Source organism: Pseudogymnoascus verrucosus (genome assembly GCF_001662655.1).
Source record: "Pseudogymnoascus verrucosus strain UAMH 10579 unplaced genomic scaffold scaffold_15, whole genome shotgun sequence".
In the NCBI taxonomy this organism is placed as follows: domain Eukaryota; kingdom Fungi; phylum Ascomycota; class Leotiomycetes; order Thelebolales; family Thelebolaceae; genus Pseudogymnoascus; species Pseudogymnoascus verrucosus.
Genome location: NW_017263666.1, coordinates 53,444 through 67,830, shown reverse-complemented (window position 1 = coordinate 67,830; position 14,387 = coordinate 53,444). Strand labels below are relative to the sequence as shown.

General features: G+C 51.7%; 5 protein-coding genes across 5 annotated transcripts; 2 read left to right on the top strand and 3 right to left on the bottom strand.

The window, feature by feature from the left end:
* Nucleotides 1–1,785: 1,785 nt before the first annotated feature.
* On the bottom strand, nucleotides 1,786–3,487 carry VE01_04968 (uncharacterized protein; the record flags this gene model as incomplete). The annotated part of the gene is made up of 2 exons (XM_018274434.2): nucleotides 1,786–2,748; nucleotides 2,809–3,487. 2 exons carry the CDS (start codon nucleotides 3,485–3,487, stop codon nucleotides 1,946–1,948), a joined length of 1,482 nt encoding a protein of 493 aa, XP_018131500.1. The 3' UTR covers nucleotides 1,786–1,945.
* Nucleotides 3,488–3,523: 36 nt separating this feature from the next.
* VE01_04967 (uncharacterized protein) lies at nucleotides 3,524–4,962 on the top strand. The gene has a single exon (XM_018274433.2). The coding sequence runs from the start codon at nucleotides 3,646–3,648 to the stop codon at nucleotides 4,891–4,893; it is 1,248 nt and encodes a 415-aa protein (XP_018131507.2). The 5' UTR covers nucleotides 3,524–3,645; the 3' UTR covers nucleotides 4,894–4,962.
* VE01_04966 (uncharacterized protein) lies at nucleotides 4,898–5,840 on the bottom strand. Its single transcript, XM_018274432.2, has 2 exons — nucleotides 5,425–5,840; nucleotides 4,898–5,372 (listed from the first exon to the last, which is right to left on the bottom strand). The coding sequence occupies exons 1-2, from the start codon at nucleotides 5,798–5,800 to the stop codon at nucleotides 4,999–5,001; spliced, it is 750 nt and encodes a 249-aa protein (XP_018131506.1). The 5' UTR covers nucleotides 5,801–5,840; the 3' UTR covers nucleotides 4,898–4,998.
* A 142-nt stretch (nucleotides 5,841–5,982) lies between these two features.
* Nucleotides 5,983–8,769, top strand: VE01_04965 (uncharacterized protein). The gene is made up of 4 exons (XM_059463658.1): nucleotides 5,983–6,628; nucleotides 6,679–7,167; nucleotides 7,217–8,008; nucleotides 8,070–8,769. The coding sequence occupies exons 1-4, from the start codon at nucleotides 6,514–6,516 to the stop codon at nucleotides 8,237–8,239; spliced, it is 1,566 nt and encodes a 521-aa protein (XP_059319793.1). The 5' UTR covers nucleotides 5,983–6,513; the 3' UTR covers nucleotides 8,240–8,769.
* A 781-nt stretch (nucleotides 8,770–9,550) lies between these two features.
* VE01_04964 (uncharacterized protein) lies at nucleotides 9,551–14,382 on the bottom strand. Its single transcript, XM_059463657.1, has 6 exons — nucleotides 14,263–14,382; nucleotides 14,035–14,190; nucleotides 10,434–13,795; nucleotides 10,242–10,379; nucleotides 10,116–10,186; nucleotides 9,551–10,048 (listed from the first exon to the last, which is right to left on the bottom strand). Exons 3-6 carry the CDS (start codon nucleotides 13,737–13,739, stop codon nucleotides 9,994–9,996), a joined length of 3,570 nt encoding a protein of 1,189 aa, XP_059319792.1. The 5' UTR covers nucleotides 13,740–13,795; nucleotides 14,035–14,190; nucleotides 14,263–14,382; the 3' UTR covers nucleotides 9,551–9,993.
* Nucleotides 14,383–14,387: the final 5 nt, after the last annotated feature.

The window sequence follows — 14,387 nt, the reverse complement described above, 5'->3', positions numbered from 1 at the left end:
GAATAGTTAGAATAGTAAACTCTCTAACTATTCTTACTATTCCTACTAATCTAATTACGTGTAGGTCCTATAAGAGGTGCTATACTTATTATAGGTACCGATTCCCATAGGTGCCTTTCTAAGGAGGCACCTTGCTCTACACAGGTGCCTTTCCTAATAGGCACCCCTCTTCTAACAGGTACCTTCTAAGAAAGGTACCTTTTCCTAAAGGTGCCTTTATTAACTAAGCTACCTACAATCTCTGCGTCCATTTCCTGCTACCAATTAGCCGCAAGCTATTTTACCTTATTATTCTATCCTGCAGCATATGGGTTGCATGTTTTAGCCGTAACATTAGTCTACCCTTATTTAAACAAATCCTACATTTCTTTCTTAATCTCCTCTAGGGTAAGAACTATTATTATCTTTATATACTAACCCCCTACCCTAGGTTTAAATATAATCTAAAGAGATTTACTATAATGTTATATAAGTAAAATATCCTATAAAGTAAGATATAAACCTAGTATATAATATATAATGTTTTAGAATTAATTCTAAAACATTATATATTATACACTAGGTTTATATCTTACTCTATACACTCATTTACTTTTTATACCTCATATACACTACAAACGCACCTAAATCCCTCTACTTATCATTTTAATGGGGTACCTTTCATCACGTGAAAATCCACTAACCAAGTTAGCGCCCGCCCGTACCAACCACCAGCGCCGGGCCAACCCCACATCCCAGCCTCGCGTGTCAGCCTCCTCCGTTTCCCAGCGAACCGAGTTCTCGCCCTGCCACATCATTATGGCAACCACGAGCGTACAAAAGGTTGCTTGGGGGACCAACTGCTGGGTAAAACTGCACATCCCATCTATCCGCACCTTTTCAGACCCTGATATAAGCTGTCAATAATCTACTCCAATTTACTTCTGTTTTACGGATTGAATTAAGAGTCTGAGATTGTTTATTACTGTTGCTATTACTACTTGCTACTGCTTAACCTGCCGAGTGAGAGTATCAGTTACACCAGGTGTACTGTGAATACCAACCAGTACGTCTCCAACCTCACCCACCACCTCATCTCAACTCCGCCTTTCAAAGAGTCATTCACTAACATACCTTCCTCCAGCTATCAATCCACACTCTCAATCTCCCAACTACACACACACACAACCGCAACCATGCAACAAAACGTCACCATCGCCGTGATAATCATCATCCTCTTCATTATCATCACCGCTCTCGCCTACGGCATCCACCGCCTCATCCACGCAGCTGGCGGCCAGGGCTCAAGCTCAAGCGGCAGCGACTCTCTCGTCGACGACGACTGATCAACTCGCCCCAGCTCCAAGAACGATGAGAAACGATGAATAGACGACACACGAAGCCTCTAGTTTTTCGAGGCTTCGAAACTGGTTGAACTGCCAATGTGCAGATGGGCAATGGGAATACTGATACTACAATGGGATGGATATTGGGATGGCATTGAATGAAGCGTTTTGATTTTTATTGTATAGCGAGCATATCGGCTGGCGTTCTGGGAATATATGAGCGGATTTTGTGGGCCAGTGACCCGGGAAGGGGCCTGGTTATGGCGAAGATTTGTTATGATTAGATAGATATGAGGTATATACCATGATCTTTATGGGATCCGAGGGCTGGATGGGTTGGAGGTAGATATCGGATGGGGAGCTGAAAATACGAATATCACTACACTCCATTATTGCTGTCTTTGCTGTCTTTGTCTAGTTTTATGAATGTGAATGCCAGGAATAACATGGAGAGGATTGCGTAAGATAACATGCTTGCCATTGAGAATTCATTATACAGTACTTGGGTATCTATCCTTACAAACTCCTCGCCACGCTCAGTAATATATCCCTTTTGCCAGCTCCAGCACGTCCATCGAAAGTGCATCCCATACTTCCTAAACACCCCATATAAACCAACCTCAATGCTTCGTCTTCGCAACCTTCTTCCCCTTCCCCTCAAACAAGCTCTTCACCTTCCTCAGCCTCGCCCACCTCTCCTTATCCTTCTCATCCCTCATCTTCTCATACTCCCCCTCATCCCGCGCATCTCCCTCCGTCTCAACATGCGTCGCCTCCCCACCAGCCGCAGCACCCTTCTCCCCCTTCCCCGCTTCATCTTGCTTCCGAACCTTATCCTCCCTCCCAATCGCCTCTCCCAGAATAGACCAGATTGGCTTTCCACCGGCTACACCACCATTCTGACTCCCAGCATTCACCCAGGGACAATACTCCTTATGGCATTCTAGCGGGTTAAGTGACGCCATAGCAGCTGCACGCTCTACTCCCGGACTTCCATCCGCAGGCTTACTTGTCTTAGGCCTGTACAACCACAGCCCCACGGTGCGGAAACAGACACGGCAGTCCGCAGATCCGAGTTTCGGAACATGTGCTGGTCGAGCTGTAAACCCGAAGAGGGCGAGTAGGAGAGCGACGCGGTTCAGCGGCGCTTCTTGTGATTCATTTGCCGGGAATGGGTGTGGGAGTTGTGCGATGATAGCGTCGAGGTCGTAGGCTGGTGGGAGGAGGAAGACGGATTCAGCCGGGAGGAGAGCGGCTATGGGGAGGAGGGAGTCGTAGCGTGACTTCAGAGCCTGGAAGGTGGTGGTGATGGGGTAGATTGGCTGTTTGAAGATAGAGTCGTCGCAGCCGCGTTTGCGCCATGGGCAGAGGACGTCGTGGGAGGTTATCATGAGGTCGGCGTATTTGTCTACTAATGCCTGTTCTGTATGTTGTTAGCTTTTGTTATTGCCTAGCAAATATCTGTGGGGAGAGGGGTGCATACCGATGTCACTCTCCATCCCAGCGAACTTAATAAGCTTCCCATTCTCATCCTCCTGTTTGTTCAGCTTGACCATGATCTCAACGCTACAGGTGACACAGCGCACGCGCTCAAGGCGCTGGCAGGCCCAGCCGCGCTTCGCCCATGCAACCTCGTTGACCTTTGGCGGCTTTGGCATCCAATCTGTCAAGTTGCGGAAAGTAGCCAGACGCTCGAGGAAGTCCTCGCGGTCGCCGGGGAGGAACGACGGTTTCGTGACGGGCTCATCGGTTCCACGCGCCTTTGCGGAGTTGGCAGCCGCGAACTTTAGATCGGTTTTAGACATCCTCGCGACTGCAGCTGTACGGGATGAGGTAGAGAGGTTGGGCGAGGAGGTTGAGGAGCGGGGGAAGGCGCCGTCGTAGGATGTTCGGGCCTGCTTGGTGGTGCGTGTGAGATCGTCGGAGGAGGAGCTGCCGATGCTGTTTAGCAGTGCATTGAACTTGCGCTTTGTGTTGTTCATGTCTGTGGATGAATCGTCCGAGCTGGCGGATGAGTTTGAATCGTCGAGCCAAAAGGAGGCGGTGTCTTCGAGCCAGATGGAGGAGGATTCATCAACCCAAAAGGGAACTGCTTCGATCTGGGTGATCAACTGCTGGAGCTCTTCTTGGAGAGACCAGCTTTTGCTGGGGTCAAAGGTCATTGTTGTCGGAGGTCCGGAGGAAGTTTATCCGTTGTTCTGGGTATTGGTGCACCTTAGAAAAGGAACGCCGATGTCGTTAGTGATGTAGTTTGTTTTGAAGTGACGTGGAAGAGATTCCTTATGTTTAATTGTAAACTTTTACTTTGTTAGAAGAATTTATGCTGTCCTCCAGTGCAAATCGAACCGCTTATAGATTTCTACCAAAGTCACTTATTATTTTTTCCCTCTTTGTCGTGACGCTGGCCTTCATAGCTAGATTCGTGCCCCGCATCTCCCTCCTCTCAGTTCACCTTGCCCCACTTCCACGCCTTCTATCAACAACAACGAAGATGGCAAACACATACGAGAAAGAGCGCCTGGTCGCCGAGCTTGCCGTTACAAGAGCTGCAATTCTCACTAAGAAAGTCTTCCACGAGAAGGCCAAGGGAACCCTCAACAAGGACGACAAATCCCCGGTCACCATTGGCGACTTCGGCGCCCAAGCTCTTATTATCCAGGCAATCAAGTATGCCTTCCCGGAAGACCAAGTCGTAGGAGAGGAGGAGGCGAGCTCGTTGAGGGAGGATACCAAGCTACGCGACCAGATTTGGGAGCTTGTCAACAGCACCCGGTTAGACGATGCCGAGGCCGAGAAGCTGATCGGTGGACCGATCCCAACTGTGGAGGCCATGCTCGACGCCATTGATGCGGGCAACAGCGCTGGAGGTGATAAGGGAAGGATATGGGCCTTGGACCCAATCGACGGAACCAAGGGCTTCCTTCGTGGTGGACAATATGCCGTCTGTCTCGGGCTCATGGTGGATGGGGATGTTAAAGTGGGAGTTCTGGGCTGCCCCAACCTTCCTATCGACGACTCCGCACCTTTAACACAAGATGCTGGAAAGGACCAGACCGACTCTGAGGGCAAGGGTGTCCTTTTCTCGGGTGTTCTAGGCCAAGGTGCGACCAGCCGACCCCTCACTGCCGGTGCGTTGGCGAAGAGCCAGCCGATCCGCATGAGCGAGAAGAAGGATATCACCGATGCCACTTTCTGCGAGAGTGTTGAGGCTGGCCACTCGTCTCACGACGACCAATCTCAGATCGCCCAGAAGCTGCAGATCAGCAAGCCGAGCGTGCGAATGGATTCGCAGGCCAAGTATGCCTCGATCGCCCGCGGCGCAGGGGATATTTACCTGAGACTTCCTACAAGTGCAACATACCAGGAGAAGATCTGGGATCACGCTGCTGGAGACTTGATTGTCAGAGAGGCAGGAGGACAGGTTACGGATTCACTAGGCAGACGTCTGGATTTCAGCAAGGGTAGAACTTTGGCTGAGAATAAGGGTGTCGTTGCCGCACCACAGGCACTTCACGCACAAGTCCTTCAGGTTGTAAAGGAAGTCCTTGGCAAGAAGGGAAACCTATAGTAGATATGAACAATTGAAATAGATTCTACATATCGTATAACTATCCGCTTGGGACCCTCCAATTCTATGACAATATAAGAACAATATAATACAAGGACGAATCGTCTATTTGATCTTCTTGGCCTTCAACTTGATCGTCTCGCCGTTGACGAAGATTCCCTTCCCCTTATATGGCTCAGGCTTCCTCCACTGGCGAATCTCCGCAGCAAACTGCAGAACAACTTCCTTCTCCGGGCCCTCCAACAATATTCTCGTTGGCTGCGGTGTGCTGGCCGTCATGCCCTTCGGCACTGGCAACTCGATAGGATGTGAGTAGCCGACTTTGAGGACTACGAACTTCTGGCCATCGTATTCCGGCTCTTTGGTGGTGGCAGTATCTTCGACTGAGGCTCTGTAACCGACTCCGATGAGGCGGAGAATAGCGTTGTGTCCTTCTGAGACTCCGAGGATGTGGTTTTGAAGGTAAGCTCTTGTGGTTCCTGGATATCAATGTCAGCACTGCGCCCTCAACCGGGTTAGATTATATCATACCCCACATCTCCCTTTGCTTGCGAACCTCCCTGTCCTCAACAGTGACAAACGCCTTCTTCGTAACGGTATCATGCTCGATATGGACGAACGGCGGGATTGTCATCGACAGCGACCCCAGCGGGCCCTCAACCTTAACAGTCGGCCTCAGCTGCTCCGGCGACGGGCGCGCATTCTTCGGCGCAGTAGGGTAAGTGACAGTGAAGTTGACCTCGGGAGGAATCGATAGGGGTGCTCTGCCGATTTGCGACTGTGTCGAGGTGGTCGCAGAGAAGGCTCTGGCCGAGGATTGGAAGGCCGGGACGAGGAAGGCGGGGATAGATATGGATGGACTGGAGCTGATCGCCCTTAAGGCTGCCCCTCGACTTGTTGAGAGCATGGCGACAGCTGTGTTGTGGAGACAATTGCTGCTCTTGCTGTCTTCGAGATATTCTATGGGGATGCTCCTCAGAAGTTCTATGGATGGCGCTAGTGCCAAAATTGAGCACGTGACTTCGCGATTCCCCAGGCACCGTCGTCGCGTCTCCCCAAACGGATGGAACTCTGCCATTGAGAAATAAACCCTCATAATTTCGTTCCAAACCTTGGGATTATGGGATACTGAGGCCAATATCTCCAATATATGAAATGACCTCTGAGGAATTCCAGGTAATACCGTAGGTCTCGTTGATTCCACGTCTCGTCTCAAAACACTCGGTGTTTCCGCGTCTCACTTGGGAAAGATTTGGGACTGCTCTCAAAGGCTTCATACCTCCAAAACGTTTCTCAAGTTCGCAAGGAGTTTCTATTACACATTTTCTACCGGTCTTCACTTTTTCCGTTCTCGGCGCCTCATAATTATCTCTCCTCCACCACGCTTATCACATTTATTCTTTCCGATCTCGTGCAATACAGGTTACACACGAGACGTCATCTTCGCGGTCTTAATCAATTATAAGACTCTCTTCTTGCCTTTCTTCAATCCATCTCTCAGCTTTCGATATTATTGAAGCTGATCAGCCCGACACTTCTTCCATCTGCCGGTACGCCTCGTTGTAGGCCCCCAGCCGAGAAAGCTCAACCACCGAAGCCAACCTTCACGATTACAGCAAAATGAAGCCATCCATAATTATACTATGGGTTCTACTACTGGGCGAAGGTTGTACAGCATCAATTTGGCGAAGGTATATCGATGAAGATGACATTGGCCAGAAGCCGGTCATTGGTGGTCAGTCTCTCCGTCATTGAGGTGAAGAATGGGTCTAACGACTGTCACAGGCGATGAGGATATTGACTTTGACCTCACATTACCAAAACGGCAACAACCTCCCGACTCCGCAATTATAAACAAGGCGTTAAAGGCGATTGAAGACTTGAATCGGAAACAATTCTGCCATCGCTTCGCAGCCAGCATGCTGTTGGATAACTGCCGAACTCCACAAAGCCCCACAGACCCCATCACCACAAACAAAGCCACTGAAGACGAACGTCGTGAAGACTACTTGAAGGTCTTTGCCGTGAGTCTCACAGTATGCGACATTGAAGCCCTTCAGCGGCCAGTTCCCCAACAATGTTCACCATACACACAATCTACTCTTATGGGTATAAAGAACAGCCGTGGCAGCCAGTCCATCATTATCAATCACTCTGAAATGAGCGGCTGTCTGAAGGCAATTGGCGCTGACCAATCTGCGGTTGTATCATGGAAGTTCAACCAGCAGTCGACGGCGGTCGTGTGTCAAGTGGCACGTATGGATATCGAAAAAGGCGAGCATTCGAAGCCACCATGCTTTAACCTGCTTCTGACGTATCATAGATGAAATAATTGCACTGTTCTCGACTCTTACCCGGTTGATGGCCGACGTCGTAGATGAAGTTCAGAAACTCTCCGAAATTAATCGCGACATCCGGCAAGAGGCAGAAGACGCAAGATCTTCCGTTCGCACGATAAAAACATCAGTGGATAAGCTCAAAGTTGGTCTCTCTGATGTCTGGGACGGTGTTTCCGCAGAGGCAACAAAAGCAAGCAATAATGTGAAGGGAATCTTTAACGGCATGTCAACTTATGCTGCCGACGTTGAACAAATGCTCAATAGACTCCGGAAGGGCTCGTTAGAAAACCATGCTGAGCAGGCTGCTTTACAACAACGGGCTCTTGATATCACAATGGACATCGCCAGCGAGGCGCAGGCAGCAAATAAGGACATGGAAGCGCTCAAGGCTATGATGGTCACTCTCTACAACAACATGGCCACCGTTGGAAATGGCCTGGTGGCAATTCAAGACCGCCAGAATCAAGTGGACAAGCAATCCTCGCAGGTCCTCTCGGCCATGATGAATATGACGGAGCAGCTGCAGATGGCGGCGAAGATGGGGGATGAGCACGAAGTATTATTAGTACGAGCAATCACTGCGGTTTCGAATCTGGCGGACATAGTCGATAAGAGTACGACTACGGCGTCTACTTGGCAGACTCGGATGTTCGGGTCAAGAGGCCCCTGCGGTATTGACTGGACACTACTCATTACGACGCCACCTACAGTCCTTGTTCTGGGATCATATGGTCTTGCGCCGTCTCTCCCTCGGAATACACTGCTTCTGCTAATAGGTTAGTTGTCTTCTCCAGTTATATTTCATGAGACATTGTCAGCTAACAGTTCTCTCCGTAGGGGGTGTCTTAGCCAAACTACTTACAATGAGCTATGACAACAATCAGAACTGGCCGAGGCCGTCTGACGGGGCCGACGGGGCCGGCGCACCCAGCACTCCCTCACCGACTCATTCATTCGGGGGGGTTCACACCACTCCCATTGAGCTGGTTCGGAAGGCGACCATCTGAAATCAGATAATCTTAATTATGAGGGCTGCAAGACCATACAAATCTCACCGTGTCGACACCAAACATTTTTATCTCAGTCAGCAGCCTCTTTGCGCACTCTCCTCACTCCACGGAGGAGGGACATTATTTCGAGATTTCACAGCACCTCCATTTTCCGGAAGGATGCGACTTCTTTTCATTATACCCCTTTTATTTTGCTCCTTCATATTTTCTTTTTTTGCCAAATCAGCGATCCAGCGATTCCATGAGCCTCAATTTTATATACACTACATTACATTACCTTTTTTTGCTATGGAGCCTACGAGCTACGATCACACGAATTACACGACATTTCATATACACACTCGTTACAGTCGCTTAAAGTTTGCGGGGAAGACATGATTTCAAAGAGCAATGGGCTGGTACTGGCAGGAACAGGAACAGATGGACTGGCGATTTTGGTAGGGTTAGGGTCGGGAGTTGGTTGGCTGATTCAAAAGGTGGTAATGGGTTGGGCACTACGTTAACAAATATTATACACATTCTCATTCCAAGAGCTTTCAAAATAACACGTAATGTGGAGCCTAAATTCTGGAGGAACTAATACAATACCAGTGTACACAACAACATTATCCTCAAAATTGAAGGGCTACTTAATGCAAACAGCAATTTCTACACCGGAGACGCACTTAGCCTCCAGAGCCCGATCCGAATACACGCTCCGGATTGAAACAGATATACGGTGCCGGAAGATGCAGAGGAATGCGGCTGCCCAGAGGAAAATGCATGGTGCTAAACACGCAAAAGAACGACAAGTACGTGGAGAGAAAGCTTGAGCTTAACCAGACGTAGCAATTCTGACACTATTGAAGGGCATAAACTCCAATAATGTCGGACTACATGCTGTCACCACCGTGAGATGCTGTCACCGTTTGATGTTGCCACCGTTTAAATGCTACCACCGTCTAGATGCTACCACTCAACCACTATCCTTGATTTTTGTCTAGCCTTCATCGGAACGAGACATGATTCGATCGTGAGCGCTTATCAAATAGGTAGCAAACCGACATATCTCCTTCTCAAACTCTGTTATTTCCATGAGCGACTCGAGACCCGAGTTGATTGCCTCCTTTTAAGTTGGCATATCCATTTATCTTAGACGAGAGTAGGGCGAGCGAGCACGTGGATACATATGGCCAATTCAACAGCATGAGTACTATTCAGATGAATCTGCGCAGAGCAGATCAACAAGCGATAAGTTAAGCAAAGGGTGATCACAGGACAAACGTCAGGAAGCAGCCAGGGACAGGGGGCCAATGGTCAATAGCCTCTCTCTCACTAACCCACTCTTCATGAGCTTCACCATATCAAATTACGAGCCATTAATCCAGTCCATTTCTCTGTGTGCCAATTCCATTCTGATCATAACACCCCCTTCATCACAACATCACAGATAAACAACCCCCCTTACATACCCTCCTCACCCCCTCACATAATTCTCGGCCCCTCAGCAGTAATTACACATACATACATGCATCCACTCTCGACCGGCCCTTCCAACCACCCTTCAAATTTCCAAACCAAAGCACAAAAAACCCGGTATCCAACGCGCGCACACAAAAAGCAAAAAATTGCGCCAGGAAAACGTGCCGCCGCAGGCGGCAAGGGCGGCGATCGGGTATCGAATGAACAGAGTTGAGTTTGAGGTTGGAGACCAAAAAAATACAGAAATAGAGGAAAACACGAGTACAAGTTGCGAGTGATGGCGACGGTGTTTAAACAACGACCTCATCGGGGAGAGTCGAGATCTCGCTGATGGATTTGAGCATTCTATTTCTAACACGTCAGCACCTGTCCTTCCGTAACTCGGGATAAGGGGGGGAGGGGATGGACAAACCTCAAATTCTCATCCTTAAGCTCATCATTCATCTCATCAAGCTGCGACACCTTCACCTTTGCCGCTGCCAACTACAAAATCTCGTCAGTAAACTTGCACAAAAGGGAGTCAGGCAAGGCCACCCACCGAAGCGAGCGCGGCTGACGAGTTATCTGGCTCACCTTCCGCGGCTGGTGCAGCTTCCTCGAGGTCCTCGGCGAATTTGCTGGCCAGGATCCCAGACTTGGGCTTCTCTACTGCGGCAGGTGCTGCTGCTGCCGTGGCCTGGTTTTGATATTAGTTTCACATCGACGGCAGGCAATATGGGAGGAAACATGCCTTAGCCTCAGCAATCTCAGCATCCTTAACCTTCAGCTGCGCTTCGAGCTCAGCGACATGCGATGAGACATCAGCCGCCTTCTTGGTAGCAGCCTCGGCCTTCGCATTCGCCTCCTCAACGAGCTGCGTGAGCGAGTCATGCATATCCTTGTAATCCGACTCGCTCGTCTTCTCCTTGCTCTCCACGGTGGCCTTGTGCTCAGCAAAGTCAGCCTGGGACTTCTCGAGCGCCTCCTTGGCGGCGAGGTGCTCCTTGGTCGCTTGCTCGGACTCCTTCTGGGCGACGGAGAGCGCGGTGGCGTGCTGGTCCTTGAGGGAGGCGAGCTCGGTCTTGAGGGCATCGGTCTCGGTGGTGTCGGGTGCCTTGTTGGCGAGAGCTTCATGCTTCTCCTTGAGGGCGGCAAGCTCAGCCTTGAGGGCATCGACCTCAGTGGTGTCAGGTGCCTTGTTGATAAGAGCCTCGTGTTGCTCCTTGAGAGTTGCAAGCTCGGCGCGGAGAGCATCAGCTTCAGTGGTATCAGGTGCCTTGTTGGCCAAAGCCTCGTGCTGCTCCTTGAGGGAGCTGTGCTCCTTGCGGAGAGCATCGAGCTCGGTGGTGTCAGGTGCCTTGTTGGCCAAAGCCTCGTGCTGCTCCTTGAGGGACCCATGCTCAACACGGAGAGCATCAAGCTCGGTGGTATCTGGCTCCTTGGCGAGGAGCGTAGTGTGCTCCTCCTTCAGAGTCGCGAGCTCAGCCTTGAGGGCATCAGCTTCAGTGGTGTCTGGTGCCTTGTTGACAAGAGCCACGTGCTCCTCCTTAAGAGAATCATGCTCCTTACGGAGGGCGTCGAGCTCGGTGGTATCCGGCTTCTTGTTGATAGCAGCATCGAGATCAGCCTGCGCAGCAGACTTGGCAGATTTCTCCTCGGCGAGGGCAACCTTCAGCTCATCGATCTCAGCTTCGCTCTTCGCGGCTTGCGCGGCGACCTTCTCAGTCTCGGCCTTCAGCGCAGCCTCGGCCTCCTTGTACTTCTCAATCTCAGCTGCAAGGCTCGACTGGACGGTTACGTGCTCGTCCGTCAACGACAGAAGAGCGGCGCTGTGGGTAGAGTGGATCTTCTCAAGCTCAGCAGCGTGGTTAGAGTCACCAGAGACAGCACGCTCAGTCACCTCGCCCAACTCCTTGGAGTGCGAGGTCTTCAAGTCGGCAACAGCGGTCTCGTGCGCGGCCTCGGCGGCCTTGAGCGCATCAACGGCACTGCCGTGATCGGTTCTCAGCTTCTCCAACTCCGAAGTGTGAGCCTCGACCGCGGCATCGTGAGACTTAACAAGCTCCTCGTGCTGGACATTCAGCTCGTCGTACTTGTCCTTGAAGCCTGACTGGCTCTCCAGAGCGTCGATCTCCTTCTGGTAGTCCTTGGAAATCGACTCCAGCTCCTTGATGTGCTTCTCGTTGATGGAAGAGATCTCCTTCGTCTTCTCCTCCAGAGTCTTCGTCAGGGAAGCAAGCTCCTTCTTGTGCGCCTCGTCGCTGCTCTTGCTAGCCTCGTCGACGGTATCCATCATCTTTTGGAGCGACAGGACCTCCGCTTGAATGTTCGCAACCTCGCCATTGGCCTTGGTCAATGCTGCCTCGCTTTCGGCAATCTTAGCTTGCGCGGCTTCGAATTTCTCCGACAACTCAGCAAGATCCTTCTCTGCGGTGGCAAGCTTCTCCTTCAGGGCAGCTAGCTCGGCAGAAAGGGCTGCCTTGTCCTCATCGTGTGCCGATTTGGCGGAGGTCAACTCAGCGCCAACGCTAGCGTGAGATGCAACAGCGGTGTCGAGCTCCTTCTGGAGACTTGCTTGCGCCTCCTCGTGCTTGTCGGCGAGGGCCTTGAGCTCTTCGGAATGCGACGTGCTAGCATCGCTAGTTCCCTTATCCAAAGCTTCCTGGTGAGAGAGCTTCAATGCCGAGATAGTAGCCTCGTGCTCATCGGTGAGCGACTTGAGGGCTGTCTTCAGCTCTTCCAATGCCGATGCATGTTCGGCGTTCTGGGTAGCAATGGTACCCTCGACCTCCTTAGACTTAGCCTCGTGCTCAGACTTCAACGAATCCAAAGTCTCGTTCAAGGCCTTGGCCTCTCCCTGAGCCTTCTCAGCATCAGCCTTCGCCGCCTCGATATCCGCTTCCTTGGCAGCGACAGTGCTGGCGTGCGAATCCTTGGCAGTTTGAAGCTCAGCCTCGAGCGCAGCTAATGCGGCTGTATGCTCGGTGTGCTTCTTCTCGAGGGCCTCGGCAGACTCGACAGCGGTTGCGTTGGAAGCATCGAGCTTGGCGTTGTATGACGTCTCAAGCTCAACGAGTTGCGCCTCGAGGGTCTGAACATCCGACTTGTGGGAGTCGCGGGTCTTCTCGACCAGCTCGGTATGCTCCTTACGGATGCCCTCTTCGGCAGCGGAGACGCGAGCGGCCTCTTCTTCGATCTGCTTGCTCAAGTCGGCCAGCTTCTCTTGGGAAGCAGCGACTTCGGCCTTGAGCTCCTCGACCTTGGCTTCGCTCTCCTGGAGCTTGGCCTTCAGGTCCTCAGACTCCTTGGCAGCGGCTGCAGAAGCGGCAGTTCGACTTGTTGAGCCTGTGATGGAGCCAGCGATATTCGAGATTCTCCTTCCTGCCGTCGTAGCAACAGTAGCGGCTGGCTTAGCAGTCGTCGATGCCAAGCGGCCAGTCACGGAGCCATTCGAAGCTGTGCTTTTTGGGGTTGTCGAAGTAACGGCCCTCGTAGTTGGCTTTGGTGGGGTCGAGGTGGTAGATACAGCGGGCTTGCGAGCCGCAGCAGCGGTGGTTGGTGTAGTCCTGCTTGCCGAGCTGCTCGATGGGAGTATGGATGATCGTCTCGCGGTTCCAGCTATTGGCTTCTTCTCGTCAACCGACGAGGCGGACCTATGCGAAGCAGCACTCGACGATGTCGCTCCCGTCGCGCTGGTCGCTGGCTTTCTGGCGATAGATCCAGCCACTGGTCTTGTAGGTGGCTTGCTCAGTCCGCCAGTCGTGGTACGCGAGACAGACGATGTTGGAGTCGTCTTCGCAGTCGACGTAGTAGTTGTAGCCGACTTCGTGCTCGAGGTCGCCGAGGATCCTAGGCGCTTCGCCGGGACAGCAGCGCGCTTTGGCACAACACTGTCCTTCTTGACCGCAACCTTTCTCGGGCTTGGGGTCTCCTTCTCGGTCTCCGTCTCGACCTCCGAAACCAGCCCCGTCGTCTCCTCGCCGGCGGTCTCGGTTCCAGACGCCTCCTGCGTGCCCTCCTCTTGCACCACGACGTCCTTAGGTTCGGTATCGGCCATCTTCCTGAATTTCAATCGGATCTCTCGTGGAGAGATACCACACAGATAGTTCCTAGCTGCCATTGGGGGCAACTGTCAGCGAACGAATTATATAATAGGAGTATAGGAAGAGGATCTGTTGGCCATCGAGGGCGGGACATGCTGCCTGCGCCTGTCTGATATACCAGGGACGCACGGCGCCACGTCAACGCCCGTTGGATGATGCGAGGCCGAGCCAACGCAGGCATGCCCGAGCCCGACTGTGCGCGCTGCACCTGATGGGCAGAGATCTCCATAGGAAGAGGGGGGGACTTACTACGTGTTCGGCGTCGTTGGTGCCTCACCGCTGTATGCGCAGGCAAGAAGAGGAAAAATCGATGCGGGTGTTGGGTGGTGAGGTATAAGAGTGGTGGGCTATTGTTTTTGTCGACGGCGCCAACGCAGCGAAGTGGGACTTTGAGCTTTCTTCAGGCTGTATATGAATCAGACCCCTGTGCATAGAGTAGAGTAGGTGAGGCTATGATTATGAATGGGTTTGTCTTACCTAGAGTAACAGTTGCGATAGTATAATTGGCGTTAAGGTAGGAATGGGAGATGCAGCGACAAGATCCTCGTCTTAATTCAATTGGGGGAGGGGGGTTGAGAAGACAGCGGTGGGCATCCGTCCCA